This window comes from Polypterus senegalus, chromosome 12 (genome assembly GCF_016835505.1).
Source record: "Polypterus senegalus isolate Bchr_013 chromosome 12, ASM1683550v1, whole genome shotgun sequence".
In the NCBI taxonomy this organism is placed as follows: Eukaryota; Metazoa; Chordata; class Cladistia; order Polypteriformes; family Polypteridae; genus Polypterus; species Polypterus senegalus.
The window spans coordinates 7,238,772-7,266,214 of NC_053165.1; the positions used below are offsets into that span (position 1 = coordinate 7,238,772).

General features: G+C 47.9%; 1 protein-coding gene across 3 annotated transcripts in view; it reads left to right on the top strand.

The window, feature by feature from the left end:
• fhit (fragile histidine triad diadenosine triphosphatase) overlaps positions 1-27,443 on the top strand; it is a 1,101,949-nt gene that overhangs the window by 886,729 nt on the left and 187,777 nt on the right. For all 3 annotated transcript variants that reach the window (XM_039772389.1, XM_039772390.1, XM_039772391.1), the window contains 2 exons: positions 11,537-11,682; positions 22,762-22,791. In XM_039772389.1, coding sequence (XP_039628323.1) covers positions 11,537-11,682; positions 22,762-22,791 — 176 coding nt within the window. The remainder of the gene's footprint in view (positions 1-11,536; positions 11,683-22,761; positions 22,792-27,443) is intronic.

Here is a 27,443-nt window from a genome sequence, read left to right on the forward strand (position 1 = left end):
ACCGACAATACGGCGCGCGTTCTTCATCTGAACGCTACAATGTGGAACAGCTGGTACACTGTGTACGCGGGCGAGAGCGCTAAATAAATATTAAAGAGTGAAACGTGATTAACTAGCAGAGACAAGGCGGCCAATCACAGTAATGCGAGCAGAGTGAAGGTCTTGTCGGAGCAATTACTGACTGGCTGCCTGGCGAGAGGCTGGCCTTTACGTGACCCTCGGCTGGCATGACAAAGAGTGACAACAACGGTGGCCCCCATCTGATTTCCAAACTAAGGGCTGAGCACGGTGGGCAATTATCAGGAAAAAACGGCCATGTGTTAATGAAACCTGAAATTCACTCATTGCCATCACTTGTGAATCAGTCCTCCATTTGCTCCCAGGCGTTCCAACAGGTGGCGGCTCTTGTGACTTTGCCTTTTTTTGTCACCGTGTGGCCATTTCCTTTTTTTGTCATAACTTCAGTCAGCCTGCTTGGCCCTGTGGATGAATAATCAAGCGCTAAATGGCAGGACCCTGGAAAGCCTATTGTTTTGTAAAGTAAATGAAAAGGGGAGGCAGGTAAGTCTGTAAAACGGAGCGCCCCCTGCTGCTCACTCAGTCATGTCGCTCAGGGCACAGACGACCCGGGAGCAACAGGCTCAGAGGCCTTGGCATCTACAAGGGCTTTCTTTTTCATAGCTGCCCTTTAAGAAAGATGTAGACCTACTGAATGCCTTACTATTACAATTTTTAAAATGGCTTACATAGCAGAATCATTTGCCATTAATTACAATACATGAAGGTGTGGCTGAAAGCTTAAGAAATGCCAGGGGTTCAAAACAGGGTCGTCCTATTTAATTCTTGTCCCTTCCTTTGCCGCGGCTCGACTCAAAGTGAGAAGCCTCGTTCGGGGGGTGGAGGGTGCCTGGCTTTATAGGGCTTGACCCAGAAGGGATGGGGTCACTGGGGGTCTCCTTGGAGCTTGACAGTGTTAGTGGCAGTGCCCTCTCTTGTTCCAGGGTGGTACTACATACCTGACCCTCTGTCACACCTGTACGACAAAGGTGAGAGCGTTAAACAATACGAGTAAGAGTGCCATCTGTCAGAATGAAACGTAACACAACGTGACGTCAGGGTCTCTGATGTGATCTAACCTAAGGGTGGTCTGCGACTCGAGATCTCCAGGCTCTCGGTTTGCATGTTCTCCCCACGGGTGTCTTCCAGGTGCTTCCCACAGTCCAAAAGCTGTGCAGGCCAAGTGAACTGGCGATGCTACATTGGCCCTTGTGTGTGTGTGTTTGATGGTGTGCAGGTCTGCCCTGCATAAGTGAGTTAAAGAAATGGATGGATGGATAATATCCGTAAAGCAATAAGACGTCTGCCCGTCAGCTGCCCATGCCTGTGCTCATGCATAATGTCATCCAGTGTCCAGAACTGGGTGAGGATGAAGAAAGGCGAGTAGCCGGCTAACACATCGTCTGGTGTCCACAACATGGCTGGACTGTCCGACGACAAAGGAAAGGGGCATGTAAGGCACATGCAGTGGACTGAGAATCATAAACGCATAACACGATCGAGACAGAGAGACTCGTTTTAATAAATAGGTGTTTCACTGTGCTGGTAAAATATAATAATAATAATATACCTAAACAATACAATTTATTTTTATATAGTACAAAATCAAACATGAAGTGCCACAATGGGCTTTAACAGGCCCTGTCCTTTGATCAGCTGCTCTAGTCAGGGTGTTAAACTGAAGTCGTGAGTCTTCAACCGGGATTTGAAAGCTGAGACTGAAGGGGCATCGGTGGGCAGTGGGCACCAAGTGCCACATTTGAGTACCGAGAAGAGAAACAGAACAGGTGAGGGTTAGTAACCAATTCTAACTATCATATTACTTATGTTTTAGTGCTAATGACTGACAACAGAGATGCAGTCTGTACAGTTAATCAGCAGCTCTAGTCAGGGTGTGCTAAACTGAAGTCGTGAGTCTTCAGCCAGGATTTAAAGACTGAGACCGAAGGGGCATCGGTGGGCAGTAGGCACCAAGTGCCACATTTGAGTACTGAGAAGAGAAACAGAATAGCTGAGGGTTAGTAACAAATTCTAACTGTCATGTTACTTATGTTTTAGTGCTAATGACTAACAACAGAGATGCAGTCTGTACAGCTAATCAGCAGCTCTTGTCAGGGTGTGCTAAAATGAAGTGGTGAGTCTTCAGCCTGAGAGTGAAGGGGCATCTCTTATAGTAGCAGGCAGACCACTCCACAGTTTAGGGGGTCCTGTAACTAAAAGCTCGACCTCCCTGTTATTTTATTAATCCTTGGAATCCTAAGAAGATTGGCATCTTGACATCTTAATGTGCACTCAGGTTTGTAAGTCGTGATAAGCTCAGACAAGTACGCCGGACCTCGGCCATTTAATGCTTTATATGTTAAAAGGAGGATTTTGAAGTTAACCATTGGCCAGTGTAAGGATTTCCGAACTGGAGTTAGAACTGGCCAGAAATGAAATGTGCTGTATAATGCAGAGCCAGATAGATATGAAAGGCGCTATAAAAATTGGTTTATCTGGTCCTTATTGTTCCATGTAAAAAGTCCAGTGAAGTTCTTACTTGCACGCACTAATCCAGTGTTTCTCATGCGCCATCCACCGCTTTTGGACAATTGAGCTCAATTCACCATGACGGGCAGCCATACCCACCAGTTTAACAATCACATTCAAATCAGCAAGGACCTCCCCCATCACATCGGTGGGACGCAAAGAAATGTACATTAGGTAAAAGAGGGTCACACCACCAGAAGAGCTGAGAAACGTGGCGCTGGTCAGCTTGCTCCGCATCACTCCATCTATTTAGGCCTTTCCTGAACCTCCTCATTCCATTACAGGAGCCTTTGGGTGTGACGTCTAAGAGGGGCTGGATGCCAGTCCATTCATTGCAAGGCAGGCTGATGCCCACACCCAAGCCATTCAAGTTTACCCAGATATGGGAGGCAGAGGAGCACCCGGAGGAGAACTTGCAATCCCCACTCCGATTCAAACGCAGGTCCCTGCTGCTGTGCCAACAATGCAATGCCCTACACAGCTGTGCCACCCACCTGTTATATAAAAGCACTGTCAGTTTTTGCAGCCCCCCTTTTTCTCAACATTTGGCTCGTTGGTAACTGGATTAGTGGGCTAGGAAGAGCACAGAGACTGGGAATCCCTGGCCGGCGGAGGATCAGTATGAGGTGTGTGTTTGCACTTTCGGCGTCTTCACTAAATCAGCCTTTGAAGGAGCGGGCACTTAAAGCGGGTGATCACCGGCTTATGGACTGCTTTAGAAAATGAGTGGCGATAGCACAAGAGGGATGGCGGCTTTAGGAGGCAGGCTGTCATACACAGCTGAAGGATGCCATTTCAGACATATCGCTGTTACGCCAGTTTCGCTTCACTGCCTCGGAATAAATCCTTGAAAGCACAGATTGCTCGGCTGGCACGTGCCCGGGAAGTGTAAGCAGCCACAGCTGCTTGTCGGCCCCTGCCCTGATATAAAGTGCTGGTGATGGAGGACTCCTGTGATCGCAAAGAATAAGACAGAGACACAGGGTGTTATTACAGTGGAAGGGAAGGGTCCATCCAGCACTTCCATGTCACTTCCACTTTAGCAATACTGCGGGAAATCAATGTGGTGGAAGACCCTCCGGGGCAATCCAGCTGATGGCACTGCACAAGAATAGGCAGTCGAGCACTTTAACTTACATGATATTTATTATGTGCAAAGAGAAACGGGAAATGGAATCAAATGAACGACTTCAACAACACGTTGGGTCAAATGAAGTAAACACGCTGGAAAGACGGAGAGGATGGATACGGGCGGCTTAATGGCTCTTAAAGCACCTCCGTGTGCGTCCACCTTTATAGATCGATTGTCTGTGTCTGTGTGTGTATCTTCATCATCAACGATATGCTCTGATGGGCAAGCAAGCTGTCCGTCGTCTTCACTTACACTTTTTTGAGTCTGTGTTTGTGTGTGTGAGTGCGTGAATGTGTGAATATTGAAATTAATGACTCGTGCAAATATTAAAAAAAAAAAAAGATGTGTCTCAAAAGCTACTTGTGCATAAATGAACAAAAAATGTATCTCAAACACTACTCCTGCAAATATTTAAAAAAATGATGCATCTCAAAAACTACTCGTGGATAAATTAAATAAGATGCATCTCAAAAATTATTCCTGCAAATTAAAAAAAAAATGTATCAAAAAAACTTCTGCTGCAAATATAAAAAAAATGATGTATCTGAAAACTTCTTGTGCAAAAATACAAATAAAATGTTTCTCAAAAACTACTCGTGCAATTATTTAAAAAATGGTGTTTCTCAAAAACTATTTATGCAAACGTTTAAAAAATGATGTATTTCAAAAATTATTCGTGCAAATTTTTAAAAAATGGTGTATAAAAAAAACTTTTTGTGCAAAAATTAACAAACAATGTATCTCAAAAACTACTTGTGCAGATATCCTACAAATTGATAGGCTTCGTCCAATGAATTAACCGAGTAGAGTGCAATGATCCCAGTTAAATGAAACACTTTCCACAGCCGTTATCGTTGACCATCGGTCAAACTCTTTTGAAGGATATGTAGATAAGTGCTGGAGATAAACGATAAGCCTGGAGTTTGTAACGAGACAGACACGCCACAACCCGTTTGAAGAACACTCACATCTCAGCCAGGGTTCCATGGGGTACAAGTTCATGTCTTGCATCTCTTTCGTTCATTTTCGATACTTTGATTTGCGTTGTTTATGTGCCTCATTCTTTGCATCTGGGTATTTATGCAGCCCATGTTATATTCCATGTGTTATTGTGGGCGGTGCCCCCAAAAGGTGGGGCCACACACCAGTCACCACCAGGAAATGACCTCTCTGCCCTATGAGGCCAGAGGGTCTCCCACAGTTCCTGGTGGTTCATTTCAAATGTGCCTGGGAGTGAATGAGTTTACTTGTGCTTTGTTGTCCCTTTTGTGATTTGACATTCTGCTCAGTTCATGTTAATATTGTGAATTCTATTAGAGACTAGCAAAATACCCGCGCTTCGCAGAGGAGAAGTAGTGTGTTAAAGAAGTAATGAAAAAGAAAAGGAAACATTTTGAAAATAACGTAACATGATTGTCAATGTAATTGTTTTGTCACTGTTGTGAGTGATGAGTGTTGCTGTCATATATAGATATATATATATATATTGTCACGCACGCGCGAGTAGGAGGCCGCGGATTGATTCGATAGCACCTGGGAAACCATTTGCGCCAGGGAATGGCGGGGTATTAACTTTCTCCCTCTGCTTCCTCATAGAAAGAAAGACCTTCCTGCACCATAGGCCTGGATTGACCGCAGTGCGATACTTCCGCCCTTCCTCCGCCATCTTGCCCTGACGTCACCCTTCCCATCCTCCCTTGCGGTCCTTCCCGGCATTCCTCCACTTCCGGCTCCTCCCCAATAAAATGGCGCGGCGCCAGGAGTCGGCGTTGCGCATTATGAACTGTTTTGTTTATAATTTTGACCAGTTTTTGTTTGTGTTGTACAATATACGGGGCCGGAAAACCCCAACCCTTGCTACTGTCTCCTCGGTCCTTTACAAGTGGCGTAGCGGCAGGATAGAGATCCCGGAATGACGGAGGGACAGGACCTCAACACGGTGCTGCAGGATGAATGACCAGCTCCAGGCTGCAGCTGCGCAAGCCGCCACCACCGGGAGCTGGAGGCCACGAAGGCCAGGTTAGTGGAAGCCCAGGGCGAGACCAGACCCGCCCAGGCAGCCGCCTCATCCTATGGTTCCGATGGGCCCTTCGAGGACGTCGATGCCTACCTGGGCATGTTTGAGAGGGCGGCCACCGGAGCAGTGGCAGCGGTCAGTGGGCGTCCATCTTGGCGCCATACCTGAAGGACCAGCGCTGCGGCCTATTATGACCTCCCTGAGGAGGAGGCGCTAATTACGACCTCCTCAAGCCCGAAATACTGGCCCGCTACGGCATTAGCCGGGCCAGCAGGCGGCGAATGGCGGAACTGGGTCTTTGACCCGAAAAGCCGCTTCGCGCCCAGGCGTTGAGTTCTGGGGCAAGATGGGCGCTGGCTACGGCCAGAGAGCCCGGCGGGCGGAAAGTGGTCGGCGGGTGGCCTGTGAAGGCCTGGTCAATGCAATGCCCAGTTCCCTCGCCCAGCAGGTCCGGGGACACGCCTACCAGAACATGTCGGGCCTCCTCGGCGTCCTGGAGCGTCAGTTGGCGGTCCTCCGACTTGGGGGGTCAGAAAAGCCTGCTCGCGGGAACCGGCAGGGACGGGCGGCCACCCCGAGCCCCTCGGCGCGCTGCAGAAGCGCCAGCCAGAGCCAGAGAGAGGCCGGTCCGCCGCGCTGTTTCAAGTGTGGCGAGACCGGTCACCTGCTGCCAAACTGCCCCATCACATCGCCCGGAGCCTATGGACTGCAGCTGGACATCATCGGAGAGGTATTGTACCCGCCGCATCCCTTGGCGAGTCGAATCGGGAGTGGTGTTGCTAAATGGGCACGCCGTGGTGGCTTTGTTTGATTCCGGCAGCAACATTACCATTGTTGCTCGCCGTTTTGTCTTACCGCAACAGTGGTTAAAACAGCATTTGTTGGTCACCTGTGTGCATGGGGGGACTAGGTCATATCGTTCCGCTCACTGCTATGTCACCTGGAAGGGGGAACCAATCAAATGGCGGTCGCTGTGTTACCTGACCCCCTTCCCAGTGATTCTGGGACAAGACTGGTCTAAAAGAATCAGCGGTAAGCCATTCGCGCTCGGGGCCTCGTTGGATCTTGTTATGAGGGAAAAGGCACCCCCCGCGGCCTCCACGCCGTGCACAAGGGCAGGCCCTATGGGCTGGTGTCTCGGGGACCTTTCCGTGGCTACGGACCTTGACCCGGAAGATTCCGCGGGGAAGGGACTAGCCAGGGAACTCTTCCCCGGGCCCAGGCCCCAAGACCCTCTCGGCGCCTGGACCATCAATTTCGGTCCACGCCGGCCTCCTTTAAGAGGGAGCAGTGGAATGATGACTCCCTGCGCTTTGCCCGGAATGCGATCGTTCTGCCTAACAGCTCAACCGCGGACGGATCCACACGCGGGAACCCTTCTTTGTCCTTGAGAATGATCTGTTGTACCGAGTGGCTACCCATGAGGCGAGGTGCGGAAGTTGTTGCTAATTCAGCGTACCTTCCGGCGGGAGATATGCGAGTTGGCACATGCTCACCTCCTAGGCCCACCTCGGGGCGAAAAACACTGGAGAGGATTAAGCTCGTCTTTTACTGGCCTGGGATCAATGAGGAGGTCCGGCGGTTCTGTCAATCCTGTCCGGAGTGCCAGACCCGCCAGATTCCTAGGAGGGACCGTGCTCCTCTAGTCCCTATTCCCCTCGTGGACATCCCCTTTGAAAGGATAGGGGTCGATTTGGTGGGACCCTGGAGCCCTCAACCCGTGGCCACAAGTATATCCTAGTCATGGTGGACTATGCCACCCGGTACCCAGAGGCGGTTCCCCTGCGCTCCGCTAATACTAAAAGCATCGCACGGGAACTGGTTAATTTGTTTTCACGCGTGGGCATACCCAAGGAGGTCCTCACGGACCAGGGTACGCCCTTCACTTCGGATACGTTCAAGGAGGTAGCCAAATTACTGCAGATAAAGCACCTGAAAGCGTCGGTCTATCACCCGCAAACTGGCGGGTTGGTGAGCGATTTAATCAGGCGCTTAAGCAGATGCTCCGCAAGGTAGTCAGCGCGGACGGCAGGAACTGGGACCAGCTCCTCCCGCTCGTGCTTTTTGCCTACCGGGAGACCCCAGGCCTCTACAGGCTTCTCCCCTTTGAATTACTATACGGGCGACAACCCGGGGAATCCTCGACATCCTAAAAGAAGGCTGGGAGGCGAGGCTCTTCCCTCCTCTAACATTTTGAGTGCGTGCGCAACTGCGCGACCGACTCACAAAGATCAGGCCCCTCCTAAAAGAGCACGTGACTCGTGCGCAAGCAGCGCAGGCCGGTGTTACAACCGCAACTCCGTCCTCAGGGAGTTCCGCCCGGGGGACCGAGTTATGGTGCTCGTCCCGACCTCCCACTCGAAGCTGCTCGCTCACTGGCAAGGGCCTTACGAGGTTAAGGAGAGAAAAGGACTCGTCGACTATTTGGTGAAACAGCCCAATGCGTCGACCGGTGAGAGGATCTATCATGTCAACCTGTTAAAGCCCTGGAGATAGAGAGGAGCTCCCAGCTCCGTAGGTCACTCTCCCTTTTACAAGCACAACTGCCCTTAACCTCGGCGAAGAGCTGACCCCAAGCAGCGGCAGGAGTTAGCCCAAACACTCCGAGCCATCCCGAGGTAGTGAGCGAGTCACCCGGCGGACCGCTGATTGAGCCGCGATATAGTCACGGAGCCGGGGTAATCGTCCGGGAGAGGCCCTACCGACTCCGGAGGCAAAGCGCGCAGAGGTCGAACTGGAGGTGAAACGTATGTTGGACATGGACATAATTGAAGAGAGCCATAGTCCCTGGTCCAGCCCTATTGTCCTCGTCTCCAAGCCAGGCGGCTCCTGGAGGTTCTGTAATGACTTTAGGCGTCTGAATCAGATCTCCAAGTTCGATGCCTACCCCATGCCCGCATTGGCGACCTCCTTGGCGGCTGGAGTGCGGCTCGATATCTGACTACCCTTGACATGACAAAAGGGTATTGGCAAATTCCTTTAACGGCATCCGCAAAGGAGAAAACGGCCTTTAGCACCCCTAGCGGGCACTGGCAGTACAAGGTCCTCCCATTTGGGCTGCACGGGCCCCGGCGACCTTCCAGCGTCTGGTAGATAGAGTGCTGAAGCCCCACCAGTCCTATAGCGCCGCTTACCTGGATGACGTTGTCATCTATTCCGGCACCTGGGAGGAGCATCTACTGCAGGTCGCAGCTGTCCTCCGAACACTGGCTAAAGCCGGCCTCCGCATAAACCCCCGGAAGTGTTTTTTTGGATTAAAGGAGGCCAAATATTTAGGCTACCTCGTGGGACAAGGACAGGTGCGGCCACAGAGCTCCAAAGTTAAAGACATCTTAGAATGGCCCGTCCAGTACCAAGAAACAGGTGCAGGCTTTCTTGGGGCTTGCGGGTTACTACCGCCGGTTTGTTCCCGTTTCTCGAAAGAGCAGCACCCTTGACTGACCTGACAAAAGGGCGCCCCTATACGTGGTGTGGACCGACAAAGCAGAACACGCGTTCAGTGACCTAAAGAAGGCCCTAACGCCGGCACCTGTGTTACGGACGCCCGATTTTGGGCTCCCGTTTATTCTCCAGACCGGCGCTTCGGACACAGGCCTGGGTGCCGTGCTGAGCCAAAGCGTCGATGGTGTCGAGCACCCTGTGATGTACCTTAGCGGAAACTGATGGACCGGGAGACCGGCACGCGCAGTGGAGAGGGAGGCCTTGGCCATTAAGTGGGCAGTGACCCACCTCCGGTACTACCTGCTGGGTCGCGAATTCGCTCTGGTGACTGATCACGCTGCACTTCAGTGGATGTCCCTACACAAAGAGTCGAATCCGCGGGTCACCAGGTGGTTCCTGGACTTACAGCCGTATAAGTTCACTGTCACTTATCGGCGGGCACCCTTCAGGCCAATGCCGATGCCCTCTCTCGTATTCACGACCTCTCGGTTAGGTCCGCCCGACCTGACGGTCCTGGGCTAAGGGGGGGATCGTGTCACGCACGCCAGTAGGAGGCAGCGGATTGATTCGATAGCACCTGGGAAACCATTCGCCGCCAGGGAATGGTGGGGTATTAACTTTCTCCCTCTGCTTCCTCATAGAAAGAAAGACCTTCCTGCACCATAGGCCTGGATTGACCGCAGTGCGATACTTCCGCCCTTCCTCCGCCATCTTGCCCTGACGTCATCCTTCCCATCCTCCCTTGCGGTCCTTCCCGCATTCCTCCACTTCCGGCTCCTCCCCAATAAAATGGCGCGACGCCAGGAGTCGGCGCGCATATGAACTGTTTTGTTTATAATTTTGACCAGTTTTTGTTTGTGTTGTACAATATACGGGGCCGGAAAACCCCAACCCTTGCTACTGTCTCCTCGGTCCTTTACAATATATATATATATATACTGTATATACATACACACACGTAAACATATATATACATATCCATACATATACAAATATACACATATATACAGTATATACACACACACATATATACATCCACATATATATACATATATATATACATATCTACATATCCACACATACTTATACATACACACACATATATACACACAAATACATATATATATATATATACATACACACACAAATATATATATGTAACTCCGCCTCCCACGGCCATCGAGCAGACGTCTATTATAGTATATGGACGAAAAAATAGGTTCCAGTTATGACCGTTCTGTAGAATTTCGAAATGAAACCTGCCCAACTTTTGTAAGTAAGCTGTAAGGAATGAGCCTGCCAAATTTCAGCCTTCAACCTACATGGGAAGTTGGAGAATTAGTGATGAGTCAGTGAGTGAGTGAGGGCTTTGCCTTTTATCAGTATAGATTTGATATTACTATTATTCTATTTTATTAGTCTGAGGGTATTGCTTGGTTTCTCTGTGTATTGTCTGTCTTTGTTATGCACCTTGTGTTTTGTGGGTGGAGCCGCCTGCCAATCACCACCAATGAACTGCCCTATAAATCCAGAGGGTCCCCCTCGTTCATGTCAGACACGCTAGGGAGGTGAGGAGTGTTCTTGTGTTTCTTTGATTTGTTGGATTTCAGACCCTTATTGTTCGGTTTTTCTCTTTTTTCTTTTTGTATCGGGACCTTGTTTGCCTGGATTGTCTTTTCTTTTAGCCAACTCCATTGTGCCTTTTGTGCTCTTTGGAGCTTCATTCTTGTTATAAGCATTTTTTGTTAAATAAACTTTTCTATTTTCATAAAGATTCTGTGTTGCCCTTGTGTCTATCCAGAATTTGGCTTTATGACCCCCATTTTTGGAAATTTTGGGAGACTCCTAGTTCACATTTGGGAAGTTATCCTTGTATGCAGGGCTCTGTGTTTAGGGGGATATTTTGGAATCTGCTTCTTCTAGAATGTCCTGTCGTTGCTGGGACATCGTTAGCCAGGAGCTCTACACTGCCATGATTTTCCCCACAAGAAAATAAGTTTTGATTTCCCAAACATACCCACAGACACCAAGCTAAAGTCAACTTTTTTTCTTCTGTTTATTATTGCATTCATTTATGTATTTATTTTTTTATAAATCTGGCTCTCCTCTCATTTTGTAATTGTTAATGACTGTTTAGGACGTTTTTTGTTTCCCTTTCCTTAAATATTTAATGATTCCTTTTTTTTTTGCTGATTGATTAATGTGTTATTTTTACTTTGTTCAATTATTTACCAGTCTTTTCCTATTCGTCATGACCCATAGCCATCCCGGTGGGGCGCCTGCGTTCATCTCGTTGCCGTGTTTCCTGGGCCGCCCTCTGCCAATTTTGTTTTTTTTTTCCTTGATCGGTCCAATGTCAGATGTGCTGGTGTGCCCACTGAGGCCGGTGGAGCGTTTTCGTGATCTCCGTCCCGATGAGGTTGCCGATTTATTCAAAACCACGCAGAAGGTGGCAGACGTCGTGGAGAAGCACTTTCAAGGCACGTCCCTGACTATCTCCTTGCAGGTAGGAAAGCTTGTCTTGTGTCTTCTAAATAATGGGGGAAAACAAATCTTTGAAGTAAAATGTAATGGTGGCACGCGTAGCTGAGCTTCATTCTGCTCTAAGGGAACTGTTCCACTTGCCTGTCCGAGATGGTGGCCTTCATGTCCTTCCCCTTTCTCACAAATGACGAAGGCTTCTTTTTGACACCCACTGCACACCCAGCCCACCTCTCTTTGAAACTGCCTTTCCGGAGGTTTCTTCCATTTTTTTCCCTTATGAGGTATTTTCTTGTCTTTTTAGAGCGTCAAGGCTGGGGGGCTGTCAAGAGGCAGGGCCTGGTAAAGCCCATTGTGGCACTTCTTGGGTGATTTTGAGCTACACAAAAATAAATTGTATTGTATTGTATTGTAGGGGGGTCATTGTGGGAGAAGCAGAGAGGGGGCAACTCCAGGGCAGGGGCTCCCAAATGTTTTTAAGTCAACCTCAAAATGTTGTGCCACTGGGGCAGGGCCTCCCACCAATGCAAAGCCAATGCTGCCAAGCTGGGCCTGGTCCTGGATGTTGGTGTCTGTTAATGGCAGTCACACAGTTGGATTTTGGACAACAGGAGGCCAAATACTCAAAGCAAATAAAAATGTCAACAAGTAGCATGTGACATCTCTAGGCAGGGGTACGCAACCCTTTATCTTGGCGTACCACCTGCAGGAATCGAAATGTTTTGAAGTGCCACCATTTTTTTTTTTTTTATCTTAAATAAATATTCAACCCAAAAGTGACATTTTCTTATAGATGACTTACCCTGTGCGGTTTGTAGTGATGGCAGAGTGAAAGTTTTAATCTTCTTGTTAATTGTCACAGACAGTGGAGAATCACAATGTCCTGCTCAAGGGGGCACTCCGTCCAAAAGGGATGCTTTTCTCATATGTGACTTGCCCCATGTATAAGAAATATGTTTCATCTTATTGTTGTTATGCTTCAGCCAGGGTCCCGGGCTGGGGTGCAAATGCTGTTGTTGTTTTTATTTTGTCCATAGTCGTCGTTAGCAACAGGGTTAATTGTTTAGTTTCTTAATGTCAGTGTGAGTTTTGTGGGTGGCTCCGCAAGAGGCGGGGCCACCTGCCCATCACTACAGGGTATAGTGGCAGAGGGTATCCCATAGTCCCTTGAGGTTCATTTGAATGCACTAGGGAGTGGTGAGGGTTCCTTGACATTTTGCTGTGTCCCGTGCTTATTGGGAATTTCTAAAGTTTTGGCCACTTTGGTGTGTTTTTTAACTTCACCTTGGATTTCGTGTCGAGACTTTCCTTCATTGTGTGATGGACGGCCGGCAGCTCAACCCTGCTGACACATCCAGGACGCTAGATGGAGACTTCCCTGCAGCTTAGAGGTGCCCCGGATTCCCGCAGGGCACCATGGGAGATGGAGTTTGGCTTCACAGGCCTTCTGAGTGCCATGGGTGCCGCCGTGTAACGCTGAATGGAGACGCAGGGATTTTTATTTCCCATAATAGCCCGGAGGTACTCCCTAATCCTGGGAACGGAAGAACAGAAGTACTTCTGGGCTGAAGAAAAATACAAGTCTCCATCTGACCCGGAAGTGCTAATGAATTACATGGACAGAAGGACAAGAGCACTTCCGGGTCAAGGACTATATAAAGCAGTGGTTCTCAATCTGTGGGGCGGGCCCCCTTAGGGGGGCGTGAAGATGTGAAAAAAAAGTAAACAAGAATCAAAAATATGAAAAATACATCTATTGAAACCAAAACAAATTAATTTAAACTACATTCTGATACAAGAAAAATAAATATAGAGTTAGATAAATGTCGATAAAAGTTATAATAAAATATGCATCTATGATATATCATTAATTAAAAAAGAACAAATTGGTATTAGTGGGCTCCTTTCAAAAAAACATTAGGGGGCCGCGATTAAAACTGTTATGAAAACTCGGGTCGCAAATACGTAAAGGTTGAGAAACGCTGAGATAAAAGACTATGAGAGACCCAGCAAGAGAGCCGGAGTTGGGAGGGAGTGTGACGGAGTTGCCGGGTGGAGAATTGGAGTATTGTGATTATTGAGAATTGTGGTGTTTTGTGCACGTTATTTGAGAAAAGAAGTAAAATTGTGCTTGGTGCTTTTAAACTTGTGTCCGGAGCATCTGTCTGTTGGGTTTCATGGGGCAAGAGCGCCCTCTAGCTTCCACAGTTGTTACAGACAAATCCTTTTGCCTTTTGTGCTCCACGGAGCTTGCTTTTGTGCATCGGAGCATTTTTCTGAAAATAAACCTTACAAAGACCCCCTAAGATGTAGCTGGGGTTTAACGGTAAATCCCATGGACATTTTTGGATAATTGCCAGACTCTCGTTGAGCTTTGTAACATCAAGTTCATAGCAGAATGGAGATGACAAAGATTCTGAAAGAACGGGAGCCGACGGTGACCAACACTGGACAGCTGCTATTAACGTTCAATGGCAAATTGCACTTTTTAAGATGAAGACAGGACTCTTGACCAATGAATGAGGGGGAGAGGCGGGTCATCAGTTTCAAAAGTTTGAGTGCTTTTGAATTAGCTTCTGGTTTGTGGACTACTTTCATTTTGTAAAGTTATTTATTTAACAAGATTTGAACCAAAAAAAAAATTTAAAATCACGTGTTTTCCCATTGTGAGCATACGACTGGATGACTTGACATGTGGATTAAGAGATTAAGATTCCCAAATGGACATTTTTTTAATATTGTTTGCTGTCGTCCGGCTTTGGTCACCATTGGGTTCCAATCCACCAGAACTGTCCTGTCTCCGGTCTGCTCCAAAACACAACATTAGACCATTTTTCTTGGCCATTACGACCAGCTACATGGAGTAAGTAGCAGATTTTTTAAAAACGTTATTTTTGGGTGGCGTATTCCTTTAAATTGTTAAGTACTGAACTCTTACTGCGCTCAAATAAATGTCTTGTTGGGAATTTGAACAGGGGAGGTTTGCTTGCTTTTTGTGTTTTTCCAATTTTCATGTACAGCAGCGGCTAAACGTTTTGGCCGTGACACAAGTGTTGCGTTTGGAAAACTTTGCTGCTTCGGCATTTTCATGTTCTTATTTTGTTTTATGTTTCTATGATATACTGAAGAATGATTCTGAGCATTTCATAAGTTTCAAAGGCTTTTATTGGCAATCACTTCCAATTTATGTAAAGAGTCAGTATCGAGAGTGCTGTCCCTTCTTCTTCTTCATAACTTCTGCACATTGCCCTGGTATTCCGGATATCCGCTTCCTGGCCAAATCCTGACTGACGGTGGTCCATTCTCGCCTTTTTACTGCTTTGTTGGGTTTCTGCTTGTCCACCCACTTTTTGAGACTCGACCGCAGGGATTAAGATCTGCGGAGTTTCCTGCTCCAAAATTTCCATGTTCTGATCTCTGACCCACTTGGTTATCACTTTTGCCTTGTGCCGTGGTGACTCCTTCATGCTGGAAAATTACACAAATCATCACCAAATTGTGGCTAAATTTCTGGGAGAAGTTTCTTTCGTAGGACGTTTTGATGGCATTCTTTATTCATGGCCGTGTTCTGAGGGGGGCCCGCTCTCCCTTGGATAAGCAGGAACTCCACACGTGGATGGTCTCAGGATGCTTCACTGCTGGCCCAGTGACACCGGACTCACAGTGGCGTTCACTTCTTCTGGACAATTGATTTTCTGGATGTTCCAAACCAGTCGGAAGGAGGATTCATCCGAAAAAAGAACTTGGCCCTTACAGTCTCCTGCTGTCCAGTCCTTTGACTTGAGGTCCTTGATGTTTTTCTTTGAAAGAGGTGGCTTCTTTGACACAAGGCTGCTACCCAAAAGTCGTCTTCCCCCTTTACAGCCACCTGCTGCTAATACTGAGGCAGCTCTGCACGGGTGGCACCAGGACCCCTCAGGAGGAGATGGGCCTGGCACTTGATGGACACTTTTAGCCGATCATTTTGTGCCAGGGCCAGCGTAAGTGTGATAAAGTGACCTTAAGATGCTAATGAAGCTCTTCATCTACGTCTGATCACTCTGCACAATCACATAAAAAGGATGGGAATTGCCACCGCAAAAACTGAAGCCACGAATCTGGCAAAACACAACATTTGTGTCCCAGTCAAAATTCTGGGCCACTACTGTATAAGCCAAATGCTTGTTTAATGAATTATTTGTAATGTGAACACTGCAGTGCAATGAGATATGGAGTCTGCATACGGAAGGTTCAGAATTAGAATAGAATTATTTTTTAGAGCGTCAGCCAAATCCCCCACCACCCTCAAAAAAGTGTAGCCCCTTGTTCCACTTTGAAACCCAACTCTCTGGGGGGTCCCACGGCCAGATGTACTTAACAGGAGTGGCCAGGGGCAGACTAGGGGGCAACAGAGGGAGAAATCAGGTCCAGTCCTGAGTACGTCCTCCTCTGAAGGTGAACCCTTTTCGGCATCTGAAGGAGCTTCCGGTGAAGAAGCCGTTTTTGATTGCCAGTCACTGCCGGTGAACATGGCGGGTTTACGTCCCGTTGGCGCTCCCAGACCTTTCATTTTTTCCAATGCAAAGTTGCAGGGGGCCCGAGCCTGTCCTATCGTGCAGAAACAACACAGGATGCAAGTCCATGGGGCAGGTGGCACAGGCGTCCTGCTTGACGTGTTCAGTTCGTTCTCGATATCTCGGCACATTGCAGCCTCTTTTTCCCTAAGGGTGACGACTCTGAGGACAGCTGAGGAGCTTTTCACCTCTCCATTTTCTCTCTTTCACTTTCCTTATCCCCTTAAGGGGGTCGGGTCAATAATCCATCAGATAATTAGTCAGTGAGTCAGTCAGGCCACTATTGAATCAATTAGTCAGGCCATCAATCAGTAAATCAATCATTTGATGAGCTGCTCCATAAGGGGGGCTTGTCAGGGATGCACTGCTGAGTTCAGTCTGTGCGCTCGTTTCTTGGAAACTTTCGACACGTCACGTCGTGGGGTGTGCTGTGCCAGTGCCAGTACCAAACCGGGGACGACTTTCCATTCCGTCCACATTGATTTCGACTTGTGCGTCGCACTGCACTTCACCAGCTTGCAGCAATAATATAAATGACGCGGTGTACTGTACATGCATAAAAATATCAGTTAGGTTAGACACAGTAAACCAGCCATTTCACACAAACTCTTCTTTGAGGGCTGAATATTTTTTCCAAGAAACTCAGTTTTCTGAAAAGTACAGAAAGCAGTGGGGTTACACAATACTGGATATCAACATAAAACGTCTGTTGCTGCGTGCTGTGGTTGCTGTTGGCGCCTGTTGGCCATCTCGGGCTTGACGGCCAGTCGGCCAATGCATGGCGGGCCAGCCGGCTGACTGTTTTCGTGCGGTGGTGGCAGTCTCAGTGCCAAACAATTCGGTAAGCAGCGGTCCTCCCAGGCTAGCGTTCCCGTAGGTGCATCAGCTGTACAACTAATGTGTTCCGCACCACGATCAGTTGATGCCGGCACCTCTCTTTTGTTTTTGATCTCCAAATCAAAAATGGAGTCTGACAAGTCAGAGTCCGGTTCATTAGAACATTAGAACAATCTGGACAAGGGCAGGCCATTCAGCCCCACAAAGCTCGCCAGTCCTGTTCACTTATTTCTTCAAAAAAACATTGAAGTTCCTAAAGTCCTGCTGTCCACGACACTACTTGGTAACTCATTCCAAGTGTCTTATCGTTCTTTGAGCAAAGAAAAACTTCCTAATGTTTGTGTGTAATTTCCCCTTCACAAGTTTCCAGCTGTGTCCCCGTGTTCTTGATGACCTCATTGTAAAGTCACCGTCTCGATCCGCTGGACTAATTCCCTTCATCATTTTAAACACTTCACTCAGGTCTCCTCTTCATCTCCTGTAAAGGCTCAGCTCTTTTAATCTTTCCTCTTAACTCATCCCCTGTAGCCCCTGAATCAGCCTCGTCACTCTTCTCTGGACCTTCTCTTGTGCTGCTATGTCTTTATGGAGACCCAAACTACACCCAGGACTCCAGATGAGGCCTCACCAGTGTGTTATAAAGACCTGAGCAGAACCTCCTGTGACTTGTACTCCACATGTCAAGGCGCTATATAACCTGACATTCTGTTAGCCTTCTTAATGGCTTCTGAACACTGTTGGGAAGTCGATAGCTTAGAGTCCACTACGACTCCTAAATCCTTCTCATAAGGCGGACTTTCAATTTCATCTCATTTTAAAGTCACAGTCTCGATCCACTGCACTAATTCCCTTCATCATTTTAAACACTTCACTCAGGTCTCCTCTTCATCTCCTTAAGGCTCAGCTCTTTGAATCTTTCCTCATAACTCATCCCCTGTAGCCCTGAATCAGCCTCGTCGCTCTTCTCTGGACTTTCTCCAGTGCTTTCATGTCTTTAAGGAGACCCAAACTGCACCCAGGACTCCAGATGAGGCCTCACCAGTGTGTTATAAAGCCTGAGCAGAACCTCCTGTGACTTGTACTCCACACATCAAGGCGCTATATAACCTGGCAGTCTGTTAGCCTTCTTAATGTCTTCTGAACACTGTTGGGAAGTCATTATCTTAGAGTCCACTACGACTCCTAAATCCTTCTCATAAGGTGGACTCTCGATCTTCTGACCGCCCTTTGTGTATTCAAACCTCACATTTTTACTTCCTATATGTAATTCTTTACATTTACTGACATTAAATCTCATATTCCACAAATCTGCCCAAGCCTGTCTGCTGTCCAAGTCCTTCTGTAATGATATAACGGATTCCAAATTATCTGCTAATCCACCTATCTTGGTATCATCTGCAAACTTAACCAGCTTGTTCCTTATATTCCTATCTCAATCATTTATTTATATTAAAAATAGCAGCGGACCCAACACTGCCCCCTTCTGGTCACCACTCTTAACATCACCCAATTCTGATGAATCCAATTTCTTTTTCTTTGGTTATATCCGTGTATAAACGCACACTTGTTTTGTTATATCTGTGTCTTTTGTGAAAGTGCTTATTTGATATTTGGACTTCAGTCTTCACACATTATACACTTCATTGTCAAAATTTTGTTGTTAGTACTGTAACTTGAAAAAATGTTTCTGTTTTAGTTATATGTTCAACATTTCTCGCGTTTCCTGTCACCCTACACTGACACAGATCGTTATAGAAACGGAACATACATGAAATTCACGCGTTCCAGATAGCAATTTATTATTATCATCCCTGGCCATTTGATCTACATTATTTGTATGAAAATCAGCTATAGAAATAAATGCTGCTGTTGTTGTTGATACAACTTCTGGCACCTCACACCACGATAAAGAGACTTGAGCTCTGAGAATCTTCTTTTCCACTTCCGCTCCATTGGGGGGTTGTGGGATAGCAGGCTGCTGGCTGCTTGTACCGATCGACAACAGTTACAAAACAAAAGACGCTAATGGAGTGGTGTGAGGGAATTTTTTCAAGTTTTTTCGTAGGCTTCGGGAATTCTAGTGTTAAGTGCCATTTGGCAAACTCCAAGTGGGCTGTCATATACAACTCGGAGTCCTTCCACGTGCAAATGTTTGCTGATGACACTGCTATGGTGGGCTGCATCAGGAGTGGGCAGGAGGAGGAGTATAGGAACCTAATCAAAGACTTTGTTAAATGGTGCGACTCAAACCACCTGCAACTGAACACCAGCAAACCCAAGGAGCTGGTGGTGGATTTTAGGAGGCCCAGGCACCTCGTGGACCCCGTGATCATCAGAGGTTCAGACCTGTAAATACCTGGGAGTGCAGCTGGATGATAAACTGGACTGGACTGCCAACACTGATGGTCTGTGCAAGAGATGACAGAGCCGACTATACTTACTTAGAAGGCTGGTGTTCTTCAACATCTGCAATAAGATGTTACAGATGTTCTATCAGACGATGGTGGCAAGCGCCCTCTTCTACACGGTGGTGTGCTGGGGAGGCAGTATAAAGAAGAGGGACGCCTCACGCCTGGACAAACTGGTGAGGAAGGCAGGCTCTATTGTAGGAATAAAGCTGGACAGTTTGACATCCGTGGCAGAGCGACGGGCGCTGAGCAGACTCCTGTCAATCATGGAGAATCCACTGCATCCACTGAACAGGATCATCTTCAGACAGAGGAGCTGCTTCAGCGACAGACTACTGTCACCATCCTGCTCCACTGACAGACTGAGGAGACCCCACACTATGTGACTCTTCAATTCCACCCGGGGGGGTAAACGTTAACATTATACAAAGTTATTGTCTGCTATACCTGCATTGTTATCACTCTTTAATCTCACCAGCACTTCAAAAGATGTCACCCACCTGAAACTAAGCCTGTTTGGGCTCTATCTATCTATCATATAGTGCCTTTCATATCTATCTATCTATCTATCTATCTATCTATCTATCTATCTATCTATCTATCTATCTATCTATCATATAGTGCCTTTCATATCTATCTATCTATCTATCTATCTATCTATCTATCTATCTATCTATCTATCTATCTATCTAGCATATAGTGCCTTTCATATCTATCTATCTATCTATCTATCTATCTATCTATCTATCTATCTATCTATCTATCTATCATATAGTGCCTTTCATATCTATCTATCTATCTATCTATCTATCTATCTATCTATCTATCTATCTATCTATCTATCTATCATATAGTGCCTTTCATATCTATCTATCTATCTATCTATCTATCTATCTATCTATCTATCTATCTATCTATCTATCTATCTATCTATCTATCTATCTATCATTATGCTGTGAAAACCAGAACCAGTGTAGTGTACAAGTGATAGGTGGGGATGAGCAAGAACGCATTTGGAGTGATAACGAAACAGAATTATAAATTAGTTCTATCTATCTATTAGTTCTTAGTTTATCTTCTTAGAAATTCTTATCGGTGTAATGTTTTCTGTTTATTTTTCTTATTGCCTCATAAATGTCAACTGCTGTGTCTGATGCCGTCACAGAAGGACAGTCTGAAAATGATTTTTGAAGACTTTCTGGATAAAAAAATAAGAGAATTTTCCTTTTTTCATTCATGAGTGATATTTTTCCGAACCCTGCTGCTTACATACGAATTGAGCCTTTTGGCCAATAACGCCACCCCCAAAAATGTGCGAACTGCCCCCTCTGCCCTACCCCTAGCTATGCCACCGCTGCCAGTTCATCCCGGTTACATTACCGGCGGTGTTGGATTCCAGGGCTCCCAAATCCGGAAAGAGGGGAGAGCATTGGAGCGGGACCCTTGCATGACATCAACCCGGGCCAGCGTCCCAATTCTGTGGTCTATCTCATCCTGTTTATTGAGGCCAAAACACCCCAAAAAGGGGGTCCAACTTTCTATTTAGGTGGGTGGGCGTCCTAAAGTGACCGCTCATCGTGTATTGTCTCTGTTAAATTACCGGTAGTATTTTTTTATTTTTCATCTGGCACGACTTTTAAGGATTTTTTTTTTTCTTTTTCCCTTGCAAAGCCTTTGGCGATAATATATTTCATGCATGGTTATGTTTATTGCAACGTTCTCTCATTCATGCGCTCATTTCTTTTCTTTTTTCGAATTAGGCGTGAGGGGCGATTTAGTCTCCTCGGGATCGGAATGAAGTGTATTTGCCAACATATCCAGGAGGCAGCTGACTGCTCATTTGTACCATTTGCTGGGCTTTGATGTCTTTCTCCACTAAGTCCTTTTGTTTCTTTTCACAGCACATGCCAGACATGGAGCCCCCCGCACGTTGCTCAGTCACGATCGGGCCTCCACTCCTCTTTGCTTTTCTTTGGGCCCTTTAGGCAACGTTTTTTTTATTTATGCAGCAGCCCCTTGAAATGTAAAATGCTGGCCCGTGACGAGCAGCGGGCCTTGCAGACGCATCTGTAGATGGGCCCGGTGGTCTGGCAGCTTTGATGGAAGGGCACGTGCCGGAGAGGCGGTGGGTCATAAGGGGAATCTGCCGATTGGACTGGTTAAATCCCTGCAGGGTGGGCTGCTTGTGCCGGATTCTAAATAAGCCGTGCCTATGGCTTCCTCTTTGAGCCACTGATTAAAAGTAAGCCCCCGCTCCACAAGGGTAACGGGGGGTCTGCTTGTGATCGGCTTTCCTGTCGTCCACGTCTCACAAACACACCCAAGACAGGCATCCCAAATTACAAGACCAAAAAAAAACAATCAAGAGAGTCCGATTCTGAAACGCCCCAACTGCGCACACGTCATGTGACCTGCCCAAGATGGCTGACTGGAGTTGTTGCGATTATTGGGCATTGTGAAGAGCACACGGAGGTGTCAAGGAGGCCTTATGGTGCAGAATTTCTTACTTTCGATTGCAAAAAAACAAACAAAACACTTTCACATTTTGCAACGGCACCATCGCCCGTGAAACCAATTTTGGCGTTTCGTCACCCTGCCAGTTTCAACCATCTCTGTTTGTGGGCTTTCTGTCCAGAGGTTGGTTCCTATGTCAAGGCCATAATGCTACCGAGTAACAACCAGTGGCCATCGACAACGATGGGCAAAAACAAAATCAAATCAGAGACGCCTCTGGTGGGCTTTTAGTTGGCTAATGACAGCGTTTTGGGGTGTCCGAGTGGCCAGCTGTTACTGGAAACTGTCCCCGTCTTCCATATGGCACCGCACAGGGCATTGCCATTAAGGAGCTCACTGTACCCTCTACACACGACTGCCTGGTGGGCTCTCTTGCCTTTCCCTCCCTCGTTTGTCTCTCTGTCTCTTTTATTCTCCTGGCATGTCAGCTGCCCTCTAGTGCCCTGAACGAGCCCATCCAGCCCCATACCCATCATGCGTGACTTGTTGATTTGCACAGCGCCCCCTAGCAGCCTCTGCGTTTCCTTCACCACCATGTCCAGTGTTGTCTCTTGCTTGGAGATTTCCAGCAGGACTTGACCCAGCCTTGTGCCACTCGGCTTTCTTTGGTCACCTTGCCACTGGCACCCTCTTGCCATCCGGACATTTAAATAATGGAAATGCGTTTTCTGAATTCCTGCAGCTCCATCATCAACGGTGTCTGAAGTGAAAATGATGTTAAAATATTAAAGGTGCATTTTGCTGAATTCCCACATTGTGTCTAATGATCTCATTTTTCTTTGTCTCTCTTAGGATGGCCCAGAGGCTGGACAAACTGTAAAGGTGAGAAATTCCTGACGTCCTTTTTAAAACTCCACGTGTCTTTCTTAGCCTGCCATACCTACAGGCTCTTAGTGTGTGTATAATGTCGGCTCTGACCTTAGCGTGACAAAGGGGGGCTGGAACATTCTTGGCTTTCTGACGGTTTTCTTTACCGGAAATGTGGGCACTTTGGTGGGCAGGGTGATCAGTGAACGGCACTCTCATCAAGACACGGGTTGGGGGGCATCACCTCAACCAGTAAGAAAGGTGTAGCCGATGTAATGGATGGCCGGATCCCACGCCCATCCGGGACGCCCCTTCTGCTTACGTCCCGGGGGAGCAGCCATGGACTCCTCGGTACCTCCCCCGGGACGCTTGGTGGCAGCCTCCCTGGCCAACGATGGTGCCTTAGTTTCCCGCAGGGTTTTCTGGGAGATGGAGTTCTCCACAACCCTGTGGGGACCTGGGATGGCCGGCAGGGGGCGTGGCAGAGATCGTTGAGCCCGGCTGCTCTAATTATCGGCCCCACCCGGGTGTGCGATTGGGAACAGGTGAGCAGGCACCAGGAGCCACAAAAGGATCCAGCAACCACCACTCAGGACCAGAATCGGGAGGAAGAGGGCGAGGTTACCTGAGAGAAGTGGTGGTGCCAGCGAAAGGATTGCTGTGTGGATATTAAGGTGATTTGGGACTGTGTTATACCTGTGGGGTTCACGGGGACGACGTGCCCCACAGGGGAAAGAGAAAACAAAAGATTTCTGCCCCTTTTATACGTGCCTCAGTGTGAATCTGTGCCAGGTTGGGCGCTTATATAGCGCCTTATTCACACCGTCATCTCGAAATGATAAGCCAGGAATCTGCATGTAGTCTAAGGGTCGGTTTATGCTTCACGCTCATCATGGCCGCCACGCGTTGCCGGCGTTCATTTTGACGCGTCCTCTGAGTTGGTTCTTTTTCCTTAATGAGCAGCCAAACAATAACGAGACCCAAAACAAGCCGCCGCCTGAAAGTAAAGAAAGGTGAAGGGTCACTTTGGTCTGCTCAGGTCACCAAAACATTTTCTACAGAAGATTCCTGCGGAATGTATCTGCATCTGTAAGTAAAGATGGCGCCGACTGGTGTGGCTGGCCGTCTGCTCCCCTCGCTAATCTTTGTTTTTATCTTTTCGTTTATCCCAACGGCCACTGTGTCCTACAATCGTGATTCTTTACTTAACATGTTTTCTGGCTTGCTTTCCTCTCAATTTTCCTCTCCTGATATGGGATATTATGTGAACCTCCACCTTTGTTTTATTCATCTCCTGACTTCTTCACCTGGACGCCGGTGTTCACCTGTATCAGTGAGTGGAATGCCCCTCGGAGACACGAAACGAACGCACCCGCCGCCGTCTTGGAAAAAGAGCCGGTGTTGCTGTTAAGTCCCAGAGCTTGGATTCCCGCCGCCTGCAAGTCGTCTGTGACCCATCTTCTCCTGCGCAGGTCACCGGATTTAAGTTCTCCATTTCAAGGTGGCATCACTCCTCCTCGGTGAGCTCTCGGGCAGTAAACGCTGCTAATCTCCGCCCGCTCACCCGTGCTCATCCCGCCACGAGCTCTTCTACCGCTATCGTGTCTAATAAAACTTTTATTCTGCAAGACTTTCTTACCTCAGATAATCTGGATTTCTTTTTCATCACTGAGACCTGGATTTGAAATGGTGCCTCTTCATGTTTTACTGACTTGGTAACTTCTTGACGGTGGTCTTAGGGCTCGTTTATAATTCACGTACTCACACGCATCATGGCCGCCCGGCGTTTATTTGACGCGTCCTCTGAGCAGGTCCTCAGAAATTAACGTGACGCGTGTGCCAGTTGCAGTACCAGCAAAAAGTCGGGGGGTCACAGTGTCATCAATTCGGGATATGACATCAGAGCCTCAATTTACTATCTACGTGTGACAGGAAGCCGCTATGGCGATCCACCGGGATCGAAGTGCGATCTGCGATATTTGATGAACGGTTCGATGTGGTGAAGCAAAATGCTGACATACAGATGCATTCGTGGTGCTTTTATATTCAAGCGTCGCATGTTCCGCCATCGTAATGACACGATACATTTTAAAAGTCTCACATACCGTCTTCTGTGCCGTCGTCAGAATGTCCGGCGGTGTATTTGAGCGTCGGGGAGCTTGCACTGGTACAGCACCTTGCCACACCCACTGCATGGCGAATCAGCTTGGGATCCCGGTTGGCAACCCCCCAGGCCGACACGCGGTCCAGTCCCAACCTCCGGAAATGACCCTCCATCTTCCGCTGCCAGGTGTTACGTGGGCGACCCCTTGGCCTGGTCCAGACATTCGGGTCCCCAACAATGAGGATCTTACGAGCCGGATCACCCTCGGGTAATCGCGCCACATGGCCGTAGTGCCGTAACTGACGCTCCATCTGAGGTCATGTGTCTCATTCAGGACTCCATGAGCAACACGAAGTCAAACCAACAGTGCGCAAGGATTTTCCGGAGAGACACACGTGAAGGAGTCCAGTCTCCGTCTCAGGTCACTGGATGGCGTCCATGTCTCGCAAACAGGAAGCACCAGGGCTCTAAAGACTTGGACCTTCGTCCTTTTGCAGATACGGGGAGCGCCACACACCCCTTTCCAGTGACCTCATGACCCCCCATGCTCTCCAAATCCATCTACTGACTTCACAGGAAGAGTCACCTGAATGTCACTGCCGAGGTAAGTAAACCTCTCAATGACGAGGTCGTCACTCTCTCCGCAGACAGACACACTGCTGATGGCCGTGCCCAAGAGGTCATTAAAGGCCTGGATTGTTGGTTTTTATCACAAGCCCAGACCCTCAGACTCCTCACTCATTCTCTCGAGACCCCCGAACAGAGCCTCCATTGACTCCGCGAAGATCACAGCATCATCAGCAAAGTCAAGATCCATGAGTCTTTCTTCACCAACAGATAACCCCCAGCCGCTGGACCCCACAAAACACCCAGTCCATAGAAACACTGAACAGAATAGATAGATAGATATGAAAGGCACTATATGATAGATAGATAGATACTTTATAGGAGCGCCACACACCGCTGACGAACCAACTGGGAAAAACGTAGAGGTCCTGCCTCCACTCTGCCCAGCACTCCCAGTATCAGTGCACAGGCCAGCCATGATATCCATGGTTTGAGCCACAGAGAAAAAAATTAAGGACACGCTGAAAGGGTGTATTTTGTAATTAAAGCGGACATTTCAGGTTTAATCTCGAAATGTCCACTTTAACCTCATAGCTTACTTTCTCGTTACGTAAACGTCGACCCAGTTGTTAATCGCGACCTGATTCTGAACGGACAGCAGCGCTCGCCACACAGAACACGTCACTTTTATGATATTCCAGCTCTCTGCACGTTTAGAATCCTTAGATTTAGACTTGACGTGACTTTCATGATGAGATGTGTTAAAGAGTGTGTGTTACAGATAAGTCGTAAATTACGTTTAAATAATCCGTCCATCCATTATCCATCCCGCTATATCTTAACTACAGGGTCACGGGGGGTCTGCTGGAGCCAAACACAGGGCGCAAGGCAGGAAACAAACCCCTGGCAGGGCGCCCGCCCACCGCAGGGCACACACACCCACCCACACACTAGGGACAATTTAGGATCGCCAATGCTCCTAACCTGCATGTCTTTGGACTGTGGGAGGAAACCCACGCAGACACGGGGAGAACATGCAGACTCCACGCAGGGAGGACCCGGGAAGCGATCCCTTAAGGGTCTCCTTACTGCGAGGCAGCAGCGCCACCACTGTGCCACCATGCTGCCCCCTTTAAATAATGAATAGTGATAATAGTTACACGTGTGGGGGTTGCAGGGCAGTAGCGCTGCTGCCTAGCAGTAAGGAGTGTCACGTCCCTGGTGTTCCCTGCCTGCGCTTGGCATGTTTTCTTGGTGGGTGGTTTGACGATGTGGTGACGCTAACATGACACCAGTGTGTGTGTGTGCGCGCGCTTGTGTTAACCTTGTGATGAGCTGATGCCCCGTCCAGGGATCATTTCTGTCTTGTGCCCGATGCTTGCTGGAATGGGCGCCTCCCTGGAATGATGGATGTAAATATTAAACATCCTTTTCAGTGATATTGCATTAAGGTGTCCTTGGAATTTAATGGATGTTTCAGGCAATTCACGACTCAGTGAAGCCGAGTGTTTTCTCACCGTGATGATATCGCGCACTGCCACCTGGTGGAATCTTCCAGATTTACTCAAAAGTAGGCGCTCAAGTATAAACAGTGCAGCGCTGGCGTAGCAGTAGCGTCCACAGGCGCACATGCCACGTTAAGTATAAACTCGGCCTAAGAATGCATTGCCAGAGCTTGGGGAGTGGAGACGAGAAAGGCGCTATATAATAATCCAACAGTTGGCAGGGCAGGCTTATGCAATTATAGAGTTAAATTGTTAGAATTGCAGAATAGGAGCTGCCCTATAAATTGGAGGAGTTGCTGGGGGTGAACCCTTTGGGGTGCCCACCCACGTAACACACGGAGCAAAGCGCATCATAACTGAAAGTAACCCAAAAGGGAACGAAACATCCGGAAAACCCATCCAGGGGCCTAAATAGAACACCCTTATAATTCATGGCACCCAAGTGGGTATGTTGATCTACCTTCATCCAATATGGCACCTCGCCCCAGCAG